The following is a 15,561-nucleotide window of genomic DNA, read 5'->3' on the forward strand; positions in this document are numbered from 1 at the left end:
GGAGCAGATGGAAAATGTGTCCAGGAATGACAACAAATAGCTGTGCTAGCTCATCCTGTTAGGAAGAACGACAGCAAGAGACACCCACAGGAAGCAGAGCTAGGTCCACTTGGCCTCGGCCTATGCTATGCATACCTGCACCAGGGCTCTCTAGCTGGAGTTCTGCTGTTAGGAGTAGGTGAGAAGGAGAAACAGATACTTACTGAGCATGCCTCTGTAGTTGAGGTCCATATCCCGGCTCTCTGAACGTACTTTAATGGCATCGAGAATAGCATCTGGAGACAACAACCCTGAAGGTCTCACAACATTCAGAAGCTCAGTGAGGCTCATCAGAGGTAAACGCACAGCCTGCATGATTTCAGCATGGTTCTCCTTTGCATTGTGCTTACACCAGTTTAACAAGGCTAAGAAAATATCTTTCTCAGGAGCAGCAAACGAATCTCTCAAAACGATGTTCAGAAGTGCCGTCTGCAAAGGATAAACAGGGAGCACAGAAGTCAGCATGGAGCGCAGCCAAGGGCATAACCAGCCTGCAGAACTTGGCCAGACAGTGGGTAGTAGTCCTTTCCTTGAGTTTTGCCCTTTCTAACTGTCCCCTTCTCCCCTCTACCTATGTGAACAAGCAGCAGTAATACTTCGGGTGCAGAAGCTCATGCTTGTAATACCAGCATTTGGAAGGCTGTAGGTCTAAGGTCAGCCTGGGCCACATGGTGGTTCAAGGACAACATGGGTTACTTTAAAAAAAAAAAAAAGAAAGAAAAAGTAGCACCTTTCCTAACTCAGGCTTTTTGTACCACTATATAAAGCAACTAGTCTTTCCCCACACATCTATACCCATCTTTTGTTGTTTTAAAGAGATTTACTCAATTTTTAAAGTTATAGTACAGAGTAAATCACTTTTTCAGACACTGTGTTGCTCATATTTGTAACAGTCCTCTGCTCTACTCCCCATTCCACTGCCCGTCTTGCTGGTACCCTGTCCGCCTCCCACAGCGCTGCTTCTGCTCCATGTCATGTGTATCCCATTACCCCACACATACACACGCCTCTGAAGATCTTCTTCCCTTTTCATAGTCCCCTTTCTAGTTTCACGGCCTACATCTACTGTGTTGGCTGGCTTGTGCCAAGTTGACACAAGCAGAGACATCTGAGAAGAGGGACTCCCAATAGAGAAAATGCTCCCCCATAAGACTGGCCTGTGGACAAGTCTGTGGGGCATTTTCTTGATTAATGATTGATGAGGAAGGACATAGCATACTGAAATCAGTGCCACTCCCTATACAGATAGGTTCTGGGTTGTACACGACAGCAGGCTGAGCAAGCCTTGGGGAGCAAGCCAGTAGGCAGCATTCCTCCAGGGCCTCTGCTTCAGTTCCTTCTCCAGGTCAATGCCCTGACTTCCCTTAGTGATGGAGTGTGACCTGAGAGTTGAAGCTGAAATATACCCTTTCCTCCCCAAGTTGCTTTTGGTCGTGGTGTTTTATTAAAGCAATAGAAACCAAACTTAGAAACCCAGTCCCTAACATGTGCACATTTATACACATATGCATACAATGTAGCGGCCATTATGAGAGCAACCAGTAAATCTGTCTTTCTGAGTCTGGCTTCTTTCAACTAATGTAATGGTTTTCAGTTCTCCCATTTTGCTGCAACTGTCATTATTTCACTTTCCTTTACAGCTGAACAAAGTCCCATTGTGTTTCTGTACCACATCACTTATCTGGCTGTTGATGGACCTCTAGAATGGTTCCATATTGTAGCTACTGCAAACAGTACAGTGATAAACCTGTATGTGCAAGTATCTCTAATATGCTGACTTCAAGTCCTTTGGGTTTATATGCAGGAGTGGTATAGTTTGTAGCCATCCTCTTATAAAACAGCAACAACAAAGATGGCAAACTCAATGTGTGTACGGATGTGTATGCAGGTGCATGCATGTGTGTATTCTTTGAGAAGGTGTGTATTTGTAAGTCAGTAAGATAAGCCCAGAGTTAAAAATTCAAAACCTTCTGTTTTACAGTACTGCTACACTACCATGGTTTTGGTCCTTGGCTCTCTGGACTGAACTCCATAAACTGACTGATGCACCCATGAAAATTCCTTGCTTACAGAAGTTAAATGGGATAATTAAAAAAAATCAGAGTTCATTCAAATCAATATGCACAGCTCTTTAAACACACACAGACAAATACTGAGAGGGACAGAGAGCCACGGCTCCAGGTTGGACGGCAGATGACAATTTTAGAGTGGTAAACTGTAAACCGGGAAGAGGAGGGACCCCAGCAGTGACTTGAGACACCCACTGGCACTTCAGGGCTCTTTTACCAACTTCCCCTCTGAGCCACCGACTATATCCCAGCCCCAAAGACTCTTTCCTTTTGTCAAAAGAGAATTCCTAGTTACATTCTATATCAGAGAAACACACAACCAAAAAACGATGTGCAATACAAAAAAAAAAGAATCTTATGTGATATTAAAATCAAGACCAGTCTCTTCTGCACATAAAACTTACCAGAGAAACCTTGGAAAGGGAAAGCAAAATGGAACCAATAGCCTTTAAGAACTAGAGTCCCAGAAGCCAGGAGCAAGTGCTAGACCAGATTACTTCTTTGAGACCAAGGACCTTTATCTTTGATTCTAAGACCACTGTGGTGTGGTCACTGTGTGAGGACACGCAGAGAAATCAAAGGCAGAGCAGAACGCACCTTGGAAAGGGAGAGGAAGCCTTCACTGGTGAGCACCTCCTGAGCATTTCTGTCCATGAACATGCAGCACATACAAGTTAACTTGGGCAGTGAGTAGAGACTGGCAACATCAAAAGTCATACAGACATTCTGGATATTAAGGATGGTGCAGAGATACTCAGAGGTAGAATCCTCTAGCTCTGGAAATCCATATTTATGAGCCAGGCTCAAAAAATCCAGCAGCACCTCCTCCTTCTCATCTGTCAGTGTCGCCCGCCCAGTGTAGATGTATTTGAGCAGCATTGTGAATGCTTCTGCAGTGGTGTCCTGGAGAGGGATTTCGGCTTCAGGCTGAGACTCTCGCATCCCACCATACAGTAATGCTCTGCACACCAGAGAAGAAACAGAGTTGGAGAACCTCAAATACCATTTGCTACAAAATACATGTAAAAATGGCTATCAATACTATACACGTATAATAAATTTGCTTAATGATATAAAGATTCAGGTGGAGAATGCAAGTGATTGTAAATAGTTTCTTTTACAGAAGTTAAAAACCATTTTGAATTAATATCATAAACAACTGAGCTAAATGAGGTACCCTGAGAACGCAAAATTACATGGAAAGTTGGAAGTCATCATTTGAGAAGGACAATGACTCAATATAAAGATGTTAAAGTTTAGAAAGTAAAACTCTACAGGAAAATGATGAGATAAACACTAACGGGAGCCTCTGACTGCTGCACAGCGAGAAAACAGGTTCTGTCACGCAGTGTTTTAAGGGGCTATGTAAATGGACCCCTTCTTTTTGCAAAATAATTTAGTAATACAGCTATTCAAATCTGCAATGTACATACACTAAGACTCAGCAATTGTTCTTTTAAGACCCTGATGGAGGAAGGTCATTGGCTAATAAAGGAACTGCCTTGGCCCATTTCATTGGTTAGAAGATAGGTGGGAGGAGTAGACAGAACAAAACGCTGGGAGGAAGAGGAAGTGAGGTCAGACTCGACAGCTCTCCTCTCGGGAGCAGACGCCTTCAGAGAGACACCATGCTACCAGCTCCCAGGCAGACACAAGCAATGAAGCTCCGACCCAGGATGGACATAGGCTAGAATCTTCCCGGTAAGCGCACCTAGGGGCGCTACACAGATGATTAGAAATGGGCTAAATTAATATGTGAGAATTAGCCTAGAAGAGGCTAGATAGAAATGGGCCAAAGCAGTGATTAAATGAATACAGTTTGTGTGTTGTTATTTCGGGGCAAAAGCTAGCCGAGCAGGCGGCTGGTGTGTTGGGGACGCAGCCCCGCCGCCGCTCCTTATTACTACAAGACCCAACTAGAGAAAAAGATAATTCATTTAACAATATATAGGAATGAATACTTAAACACTAGAAAAAAATCAAAATGTCAAGATGCACAAGGCTGAAACACTGTGGCACACACATTCTATGTCACCACTAGGAAGATCAATAGAGATCAATATGTGCTAGCTAGGAGACGTCTACCTTGGTTCTTGCCCAGTAATGAGTGAAGGGGGTTCAAAGCTTACTGTGAAAAGTTCCCTCTTATATAGCTAGTATGCCCTTGCCAGGGAACACGTAAGATCTGGTGACAAGACTTGGTCAGGACTCCCCCCAACTACTGCCAGTTAATTTTGCTTTGCACAAGAATAGTGTTATCAACGAGAATCTGAGAGTTTCGGTGGTAGCCTGGTTTAAGCCCAAGTGAGTGACAAATACTACGAAGGTTCAATACCCAGAAGCACAAATGTCAATGAGTAAGGGACTGTATTCCATTAGCTCAATACCATCTTCAAGTTTTTGAAAATGTTTGGATTTCTTTTTTAAAAAATATACTGATCATATGACATTCACATACAGGTGGGGTTTTTTTGTTTTGTTTTGTTTTTGCCCAGTTGCTTTTTAAGGAGAGTAAAATATACAGTACTCAGAAATAGAAGTTCCATTATTAAGAAAAGTCTTTTAAAAGTACATTCAGACCTTCAAAAAGAGTTAACTGGTACTGTCTGGCCCACTTAGCCTTCTAACCCCTTACTTCTAAGCTGGCTCCTAAAGAAAAGGTAATTCTCAGAAAGTAACAAATCCACAAAGATAAAGTTCTTTCAGACATGTACTAAAGGATTCCACTTGTTATACATAAGTTACATATTTTTATTTTCTTCTTTGTTTTCAAAACAGGGTTTCTCTGTGTGACCCCAGCTGACCTGGAACTCACTCTGTAGAACAGGCTGGCCTTGACTCAAGAAATCCGCCTGCCTCTGCCTCTGCCTCCCTGAGTACTAAGATTAAAAATATGAACTACTTGGTTCATATTTTTCATAGAAAACACTAGTGTTTCCCATGGATGACTTAAATCTAAAAAAGGAAAAGAAAAGAAAAAACAAATTACACACTTACCGAAAATACTGGCACCTAGCTGCTAAAATTACCCTGTGGGCAGGAAACCGCTTCTTTTCCACAACAAATGTGACATCACCATATTCTTCACCAATCAACAAGGCACCAATGTGCTCAGACAGAATATGCACGTGGTCGATTTCCCCCACTGCAGTAAAGGGGCGAAGAGGGTGGCTGTTACTCATCGTGTGGAACAGATGATAGTCACTGACCTGTCACACAGAGGAAGAGCATGGGTTAGTGAGGAAAGGGTGCAGGCACAGAAAACCACACTCCATCAGCCAACCAAACTTTACCCCAGAGTTCATCAGTAATTTTTTTTGAAACAATCTTCAACTGTGTAATACAGGCTGGCTTAAAAATCACTATAGTTCCGGCTATCCCAGCATTCACCCTCCTCCCGCCTCAGTCAAAGTATCAAAGGTTTCCATTTTATGTCATTGTTATTATTTTGTTTGTTTTTGTTGTTTGAGACAGGGTTTCTCTGCGTAGCCCTGGCTGTCCTGAAACTCAATCTGTAGACCAGGCTGACTTCAAACTCACAGAGGGGATGCCTGTCTCTGCCTCCTGAGTACTAGTATTAAAGACATCCACCACCACCACCCAGATGGTTTCCTTTTAATTAATTTGTGTATTCTAAGAAGCAATTCAACCTTTTTTAACTAACTCCACAACCTTCACTGCCTCCTCACACTAGGAAAGCAGAAATGCCTAGATATTCACATACTAGCAGTGCTTGGAGCCATCGCAATCTAGACACACAGGCTTTGTGCCAGCCAGCAGAGAGGGCCTACACTGACCACAGGCTGATTTTGCAAGGCTGGATACAGCTACATCCAGGAAAAGTCTTTCAAGTACAGATTTGGGAATAAATTACAGACTAAATTTAATATCATTTCATGTAAGTGATTTTGGTTTGAAACCACCTTAAATAATTTATAGAAAACAATCTTCTGTGGTCACAAAAGTGACTTACTTTATTAATAAAAATTTACAGAAACATCACAGCGCTCTTCCAAAATGAGAATCCATCTGGCATAGTCTCTAAACTGCTACTTCTCAGCCTGGTGAAGTGCCATGAACTAATACCACCACACTCAAGAGGCCGAGGCAAGATTATGGGTTCAAGGGTAGCATGAGCTACATAGTAAGACTCCAATGATCAGGTTGATGGCAAATACCAGAATATCACTATATTTATAGGCACTTCCTTGCCTTTATGTGCAGTCTGTCTATAAAAATAAATGAAAATCAAGGGGCTGGAGTCAGAGTAACATACTCAAAAGGGAAGTTAAGACTTAGGAAGCTAGAACTGCTCTTAAGTCTTTATTTGTAAGCACGCCTTTTCAGAAGTAGGAACTCAGCAGATACTTGAGGCTCTTCACTAGCATTCAGACCCCCAGGTAGAAGAGGTGCCTGGTGCCTCAGAAGTAGTCTCTACACTGCACAGAGACCAGGGAAACTGAGCCAATAAACAGTCTTCACTGAACCCTCACCATCTTCAGCAGTCTGTCTTAACCAGCATTAAAGGCTGAAGGTCTCTCATCTTCAAACTTCCACCCCAGATCTTGTACTAGCAAGGTGTATGAAGTCCGTCTCCTATGTCTACAGGGAAACCTTCAGGAGCAAAGCTCTTTAGCCGCTTGTGATCACATGACCAGCCCAAAGGGAGACTTACCAACAAGAGCTGTGATGAAAGAACAAAAATGGATGACTAGCAGCATCCTCCCCTGTTGCCAAAGGGTGTGGTTTGAATAGACTGGCCCCTGTAAGTTCCATACTCTTGAATAGCTGGTCCCCAGTCGGTATGGTTTGGGAAGGATTAGGCGTGACATTGTTGGAGGAGGCATGTCACTGGAGGAAGGCTCTCAAGTTTCAAAAGACTGTTCCATTCCCAATGTGCCTGTGCCTACTTACAATCTGTGACGTGAGCTCTCAGCTGTCCCTTCGCCATGCCTTTGCTCCACCATCACCCTAACCCTCTGAACCACAGTCCAATCACATGCTTTCTTTATAAATTGCCTTGCTCAAGGTGTTTCATCACAGCAATAAAAAAGTAACTAATACATAAAACAAACCCCCTTTCCTCAATTGCAGCTTCCACTTCAAAGAGTCAAAACTTAGCCATCTTCAGTCATTTGTATGAGAAAAAAACAAACTCAGTTTAATAGGACCAACTTGGAAGCATTAGCAACAACAGGAAATGTGTGCTATGACACTTAACAGAGAGGTTGGGCCACTTTCTATAAAGGTTCCATAGTAGTTACTTCAGGCTTTGTGCACTACACAACATTGTCGTACATACTCGTCTGCCTTAAGAACTAAAAAGAAGCCCTAGGCAAGAAGTAAATGAATGACCATGGCTGCGGTCTAATAAAGCTATTGAAAAAAGAATGGTACGGTGTCTGGGGAATGAACTCATTACAAGCATGAGGGCCTGGGTTCAATCCCCAAAAATCCACATTAAAAAATGTTGTCCTCTTTTTTAATGGTTGCTGCCTTTTAAGCTAGGCTGTACTAGTCAGCAACTGCAACTCCGGTGTAGGCAGAAAAGCAGCAGCCGAAAGAGCAGCAGCCTGAGGAAGAAATTCTGTTCCCTCAGGCACTGACTCTTTCAAAGAAACTAAGAGAACTTACCTAAACCTCTGCCCTGCTAAAGAACTCAAGATTCAAAGGCTGAGGTAGAATCTTGCTTCCCAGAGAGGCTGAACAGCAAGCAGCTCACCTGGCTCATCTCCCAAGACTCCTCCTCGTGCCTTTTCTCTCCCCTCCTTATAAACCCTTCTCCTTCCAGCTGATGCAACCTCCGGACCGCAGGTGTATTTTATTTAATCAAACACACCTTTGCATCATTAAACAAATGTTTTGGAGTATAAACAAAAGTAACACACCTTAAAATAATATTCTACAACACATGGGGGCTGGAGAAATGGCTCAGAGGTTAATTTAAGAGTACTGGCTGCTCTTCCAGAGGACCTAGGTTCAATTCCCAGCAACCACATGGCAGCTCACAACTGTAACTCCAGTTCCAAGGGTTCTGATACCTTCAGACAGACACACATGCAGGCAAAACACCAATGCACATGAAATAAACATAAATAAATCATTTTTTTAAAAAAAGCAGGACATGATGAACATAGATTGTAATCCCAGCACTGGAAGGCGGAAGGCTCTCTGGCCATCCAGTCTAGCCTACTCAGTGAGCTGCAGGCCTTTGAGAGCCGTGCTGAAAGAAAGGAAGGGGGAGGGAAGAAAAGAAAGAAGGTAGATAGCGCTTGAGGATCAATTAAGACCCAAAATTATCCTCTGATCTCTACAGACATAATACACACACACACACACACACAAAGAGATACACACATACAGACAGACACACACAGAGATCCTCTCCATCTCCCCGCACCTACTCTCTCTCATATTTAAAGAGAAAACGGATTTGGTCAAAGGTCACAGTTTGCCATGTGCTTGACTAACGTGATCAAGAGCTCCAGATGAAGCATCAAACAGGGTTTGAGATTTGTTTTCTTTCCTGGTAGTTTATCCCACTGATATGCAAAGGCCATGGTTGCTTCCTATGTTGGCCAAACTCTGAAAACTACTAGATTCTGACTTCAAACTCCATCCCTCGCAACAGGACTGCTCCATCACTCTGCCACTCCAGATCAAACAGACATTTGCACTAAGAGGAGGTACTGCACGTGGCTCATGAATATCCTCCGGTGTAACATCTCTGAGCATTTATCTAAGTCATGGCCAGGATTCAGCCCACTGCTAATGACTCTGGCTAAACAATGACTGGTTTTCAGTTAACTAGCTCAGTGGGATATTTACAATTCATCAACTGACAAATCATGAGCATTAATTCTGAATATGTAAATATCTGCTTTAATGGGTTCACCAGATCTTCACTTCTCAATACATATAATTTCACTTTGCCAAATTTACATTTTAATTATGTTTTTCCAAGTGGAAATATAAAGTGAGTAGTGCTGGATACAGAAAACAGCCACTTAGTGTGGAATAAACACAATTTTTATTGGCGTATAGAAATAATTTTAATTAGACCAATGATTCTCAACACGCTTGCCATACACTGGAACCACACAGGAAGCTCAGAAAAATGGAAATAAGATGATTGAGTCCCACCCTTCAGAGAGTCGTATTTAATTAGTCTGGAAAGGAACACAGACACCAGAGTCACCATACTAAAGTGATTCAAATGAGCAGCGTGGAGAGCCACCAGTTTAGACTGCTGTGGGTTCGTGATTTGAATGTGGTTTGTCCTTTGATCACAGAGTCACAGAATCAACAGGTGCTGGAATAAGAAGGCAGCAAGGAACCTTTAAGAGGTTAGTCAGCCATTTGGAAGGTCTTAAGGTCACTGAGGACAAAGGGATTAAGGCAGTTCTCAAGGGACCCTTTGGCAGTTTTCTCAAGAGTTGCAGCCATAGCAAGCTTGGGTCCACTAAGCTCTCTGGCTTACTATTTCAAGACATCTTTTTTTCCTCCCACATGTGTTCCCATCATTGTAATACCAGCTTGCTAACCTGAGCTCCTGGGCCAATGGCAGGACTATGCCCTTGAACTTCCAAAATTCTAAGTTAAATAAATCTCTTTTCTTTATAAAGCTAGCCTACTTCAGATATCTCATATAGTTATACAAAGTAAGTACAGTTTATATTCCCTAGGTACACAAGTTCAAAAGCAAAATAAATCCAAAAGAAAACAAGTTCTGTCTTAGGTTAAAATTGCTGTGATAAAACACCATAACCAAAAGTAACTTAAGGAGAAATGGGTTTATTTCACCTTACGGTGTACAGTGCATCAAGAAGGGAAGTCAGGGCAGGAACTCCAGGCAAAAACCCGAGCAGGAACTGAAGTGGAGACCAGGGAGAAACACTGCTTACGAGCTTCTTCTCCCCAAGACTTGCTCAACCCACCTACTTACTCCATTCAGGACCACCTGCCTAGGACCACCCTCAATGGGCTGGGCCCTCCCATGTCAATGAAGAAAATGCCCTAAAGACTTCCCTACAGGCTAATCTGATGGAGGCATTTTCTCAATTGAGGGTCCTCTTCCCAGATTTCAGCTTAGGTCAAGCTTGGGGGGGGGGGGGGCGGGGGAGAACTAACCAGGACAAATTCTACTTTGATATTATTGCAAAGAGACAAATAACAAGACTGTATATGTATATACGCAGAAAAATATTTTTATCAATAAGCTAGCTTATCTACAAACTGATAGTTTGTGTGTATTTCACATGCATTTTTTAAAAACCTACTTTAAAAATTACATGTCAATATTTTTAAGTCACCAATTTTCACTTGATAAATAATAAAACTGGGGGAGAAGGACTCAAGTTGGTGGGACTGAGCACTGACATGACGAGCTTCTACCCTCTGCATTATGCTGCATTAGCCACACATGTCCAGCACACTCAGAACTTGATAATGTGAGATAATTTCCACACTCATCACGTGGGTGAACTTGTGTACCTAGGGAATATCACAAAGATGATTATTTTCTCAAGTTACATCTTATAACTCTGTCACTCTGTCTTTTAATGCTTATTTTGCCCTGCCATATAAAATCAAGACACTTCAGTCATAAAACAAGAAGAGACCATGCAAGGTGACAAGACAGAAAGGGAACCATTGGGAACAGAAGAGTACAATGAGGGAGACAGGAGAGAGTCTTCATGATCAACGAAAGCCAAGTATAAAACTGCCATAAGGACATAAGAAAGCCTCCTTTTTTATTTTTTTAAAGATTTATTTATTTAGTGTCTACCCAGTATCTACCTGCATGTACACCTGCAGGCCATAAGAGGGCACTATACCTCATTATGGATAGTTATGAGCTACCATGTGGTTGCTGGGAATTGAACTCAGCACCTCTAGATGAGAAGCCTGTACTCTTAGCCGCTGAGCCATCTCTCCAGCCCCCATAAGGAAGCCTCTTACAGTGTATGCTAATTGACAACAAACTGAAACAAATTTAAGAAGTTTTGAAAAATCTGTACAAATACACATTATTTAGGCAAACAGTCCCAAAGGCTTAAACTCCTTTCCTTTCCCTAACACAAACATCTGCCCTGTGGCAATCCATTTCTCCACCCTTAAATCTGGAGTTGGAGTCACTTTAACCAACAAAAACTGAGGTTCCAGGCCTAAGCCTTTGGGAGTCTGACAGCATCTACTTTTGTGCCCTTGGGAAACCCTGAGCTCCTCAGGCCATGTGGGCAGGCCAGATGGAAGTCAGAGGCCCTGAGATTATTCACAGATGAGTAATGAACCCAGGGGAAATGAAAACCAACATACATTTCCAATCAAGTCCTTCCAACCTGCTCAGTCATCAGCTGGGCTGAATGTGTAAGGATGCTCCAACTCGAGCAGGTGCCATGTGGTCTAAACACAAGCTAGGCCCTGATTAAATTCGTTCAACAGAATTATATTCAATATAAAATGGCTATCTATATAAGCCATTAGCTTTTAGAGAACTTTGTTACATAGTATTACATGAGAATTAGTGATTCTAATGGACACTAAGTCAAATGGCAGGATACAAAAATCAACATACAAAAATCAATAGGTTTTCTATATGCTAATAATAAAACTGTCGCCAGGCGATGGTGGCGCACGCCTTTAATCCCAGCACTTGGGAGGCAGAGGCAGGCGGATCTCTGTGAGTTCGAGACCAGCCTGGTCTACAGAGCGAGTTCCAGGACAGGCTCCAAAGCCACAGAGAAACCCTGTCTCGAAAAACCAAAAAAAAAAAAAAATAATAATAATAAAACTGTCAAGAAAAATTCAGAAAAGAAAATCTCATTTGAGGCGGATCTCTGTGAGTTCGAGGCCAGACTGGTCTAGAAGAGCTAGTTCCAGGACAGGAACCAAAATATCTACAGAGAAACCCTGTCGCGAAAAAAAAAAGAAAAAGAAAATCTCATTCATGGTCATCTTGGCCTCCGTGACAGTGAGAGGACCCCGTCAAAGCAACAAGCTAAAGAATTGCAAGGGAACAAGCCTCTATGGCATGCGGGTGAAAGACTGTCTAGATTAGATTATCTGACGGGAGAAGGCTCATTCTAAATGTAGGTGGTAACATTCTATGAAGTCCCAAATGAATAAAATGGAAACAGAAAGCTGAGCAGCAGCATTCAAGATAAGTTTAATATGGTGATTTGAAAGAAAATGGTTCCCAAAGGGGTGGGTGGCATTATTAGGAGATGTGGCTTTGTTGGAGTGGGTGTGGCCTTGTTGAAGGAAGATATGTCACGGTGGAGGTGAGCTTTGAGGTCTCATTTATGCTAAAGCCACACCCAGTGTCTCAGAGCACTTTCTGTTGCCTGAAAGACGTAGAACACTTGGCTAATTCTCCAGCACCATGACTGCCTGCACACCACCCTGCTCCTTATCATGATGACAACGCACTGATCCTCTGAAACTGTAAACTGCCACCTCAATTAAATGTTTTCCTTCATAACAGTTGCTGTGGTCACGGTGTCTCTTCACAGTAACTAAGATACACAGCAAAGAAAATAATTCCAGCAAGTGACAGAGAGGATCACATGTAGTTTCTGCAAAGCAAAGAAAATAATCAGCAATCTAAAGACAAAGCTACCGAGTGGTGGGAAAGCTTCCTAGTGTACAGTCAACAGAGGATAGATATAGAAACAACTGAGGACTCCCAAACATAGCTACAAAAATCCACGAATCAGCCAATTAGAAGCCAAACTAATGAACTAAACAGACATCTCTCACAAGAAATTCAAATAGCCAATACATACTTGGAAGTGTTCAGTGTCCTCGGCCATCAGGGAGAGACAAATTAAACCTCTACTGACCAGCAGGAAAAGCTAATATTCAGAAACCAAAGGGACTGGAGAGAGAGCTCAGTGGTTAAGAGCCTGTACTGCTCTTGCAGAGGACCAGAGCCTAAACTGAGCGGCTCACCACTAAACATGACCCTAGCTTTAGGAGATCCAATGCCCTCTCCTGGCCTCCAGACACCTAACTGCACTCATATGTACATATCTTCACATAGACACATTCACACAGTCCAAAGTTAAACAAATCTTCTTTAAAAATTCTACTATGCAAGAACTATATCAGGAATCTCTACAACCAGTCCTGGGCTCAGTGATTCACTACGAGGTCTCTCATGGCTTAGTCCAGTTAATATTCACTGTCAAGGTCTGTTGCTGTAAAAGTACACAAAGGAAATTATGCAGGAGCTGGAGAGATGGCTCGTCGATTAAAAACACTTGCTCTTCCAGAGGCCCCAGGTAACACCACATGGCCACTCACAACTACCTGTAATTACAGTTCCAAGAGATCTGATACCCTCTTCTGGCCTCCATGAGTTATTAGGTAGATACACGGTATATATATACACATACACACACACACACACACACACACACACACACACACACACATACATGCCAGTAAAACATTCATATACATAAAATAAACATGTTTTAAAAGAAAGAAAATTATCAGAGAGAATGGATCCATGAGGCAAAGCCTACAGAAAAGCAGGCACAAGCTTCCTGGGATGCTCTCCGGATGGAGTCATATAGCACACGCTGACCATCCCCAGCAATGGGCTGGGACAACACAGACAGAAAGTTCCCGACCAAGGAAGTTAGAAACTTCCTGCTTAGAAAGTTCCTGGAGTATGGGGAACACTCTCTATTGCTCGTCGGAGTGAAAACTTATACAGCTACTTTGGAAATCAGTATGGTGGTTTCTCAGAAAATTGGGAGGGGCTGGAGAGATGGCTCAGTGGTTAAGAGCACTGACTGCTCTTCCAGAGGTCCTGAGTTCAATTCCCAGCAACCATGTGGTGGCTCACAGCCATCTATAATGAGACCTGGCACCCGCTTCTGGCTTGTGGGCACATATGGAAGGAATGCTGTACACATAATAAATAAATAAATATTTAAAAAAATAAATAAAATGCTTTTAAAAAAAAGAAAATTGGGAATCAATCTACGTCAAGACCCAGCAACACCACTTTTAGGAATATACCCAAAGGAGGCACATTCACACCACAAGGACATTTGTTCAACTATGTTCATAGCAGCATTATTCACAATAGCCAGAAATTTCAAACAACCTACATGCCCCTCAACGAAAGAATGAACAAAGAAAATGTGGTCCATTTACACAATGGAGTACTGCTGGTGATTAAAAAAAAAAAATGACATCCGGAAATTTGTAGGCAAATGGACGGAACTAGAAAAAAAATCCTGAGTGAGGTAATGGAGACCCAGAAAGACAAACATGGAATGTATTCACTATAAGTGGATATTAAATGTAAAGCAAAAGATAACTAACCTATATTTCGTGACCCCAGAGAATAATGAGCCTATGTATAGTCCATGACCCTAGAGAAGCTAGGTAACACGAAGAACTCTAAGAGAGACATACATGGATCCCCCTGGGAAGAAGAAATAAACAAAATCTCCTGAGAAAATTGGGAGCGGGGAGAAGGGATGGCAGAAGGGGAGGGGAGAGAAGAAGGAAAGTGGGGAGGAGAACATGAGGGAATGGGGTGGCCAAGATGGGGGAAGGACAGAGAGGGAGAACAAGAAAAACATACCTTGATTGAGGGAGTCATTATGGGGCTAGCAAAAAATCTACACTAGGGAAATTCCCAGGAATCCACAAGGATGACCCCAGCTAAGACCCTAAACAACAGTGGAGAGGATGTCTGAACTGGCCTTGCCCTGTAATCAGATTGATGACTATACTTGTCTGATGTGGGATTCCCCCTCTGTATGCTATGAATATGTTTTATTACCATTGGTTTTTTATTTTTTCTTTTTTTTATTATACTCCATTCTGAACCAATGTTTTGGCCAATGGCTTAGTAAAGTCAGGCAGGAAATCTGACAGAGATATAGAGAGAAAGTATGCAGAGTCAGAGAGACACCATGTACCTGTAGAAGAAGACAGAAGCTGGACCCTTACCAGTAAGCCACAACCTTGTGCCAATACATAGATTAATAGAAATGGGTTAATTTAAGATGTAAGAGTTAGTTACCAAGAAGCCTGAACTATTGGCCAGTGTTGTAATTAATATAGTCTCTGTATGATTATTTGGGTCAGGGTAGCCAGGAAATGAACGAGCAGCCTCCGTTTACACTTGTCATCACAGAAACTTCATCCAGCAACTGATGGAAGCAGATGCAGAGATCCTCAGCTGGCACTGGGCCAAGCTCCCAGAGTCCAGTTGAAGAGAGGGAGGAGTGATGTAATATGAGCAAAGGGGTCAAAAAAGCATGATGGGATACCACCAGAAACAGCTGACCTGAACTAGTGGGAGCTAAGTGACTCCAGACTGACAGTGGGTTAACCTGCATTGGCCAAACTAGGCCCTCTGAATGTGAGCAACAGTTGTGTGGCTGGGGCAGTCTACAGGGCCACTGGCAGTGGGACCAGAATT

General features: G+C 42.5%; 1 protein-coding gene across 1 annotated transcript in view; it reads right to left on the bottom strand.

Annotated features, from left to right (window-relative positions):
- Positions 1–15,561, bottom strand: part of Btbd9 (BTB domain containing 9) — a 374,573-nt gene that overhangs the window by 332,279 nt on the left and 26,733 nt on the right. Inside the window, exons 2-4 of the mRNA XM_075979759.1 lie at positions 5,106–5,317; positions 2,706–3,069; positions 204–468 (exon numbers count right to left, since the gene is read on the bottom strand). Coding sequence (XP_075835874.1) covers positions 204–468; positions 2,706–3,069; positions 5,106–5,290 — 814 coding nt within the window. The 5' untranslated portion in view covers positions 5,291–5,317. The remainder of the gene's footprint in view (positions 1–203; positions 469–2,705; positions 3,070–5,105; positions 5,318–15,561) is intronic.

This window comes from Microtus pennsylvanicus, chromosome 7 (assembly GCF_037038515.1).
Source record: "Microtus pennsylvanicus isolate mMicPen1 chromosome 7, mMicPen1.hap1, whole genome shotgun sequence".
In the NCBI taxonomy this organism is placed as follows: Eukaryota; Metazoa; Chordata; class Mammalia; order Rodentia; family Cricetidae; genus Microtus; species Microtus pennsylvanicus.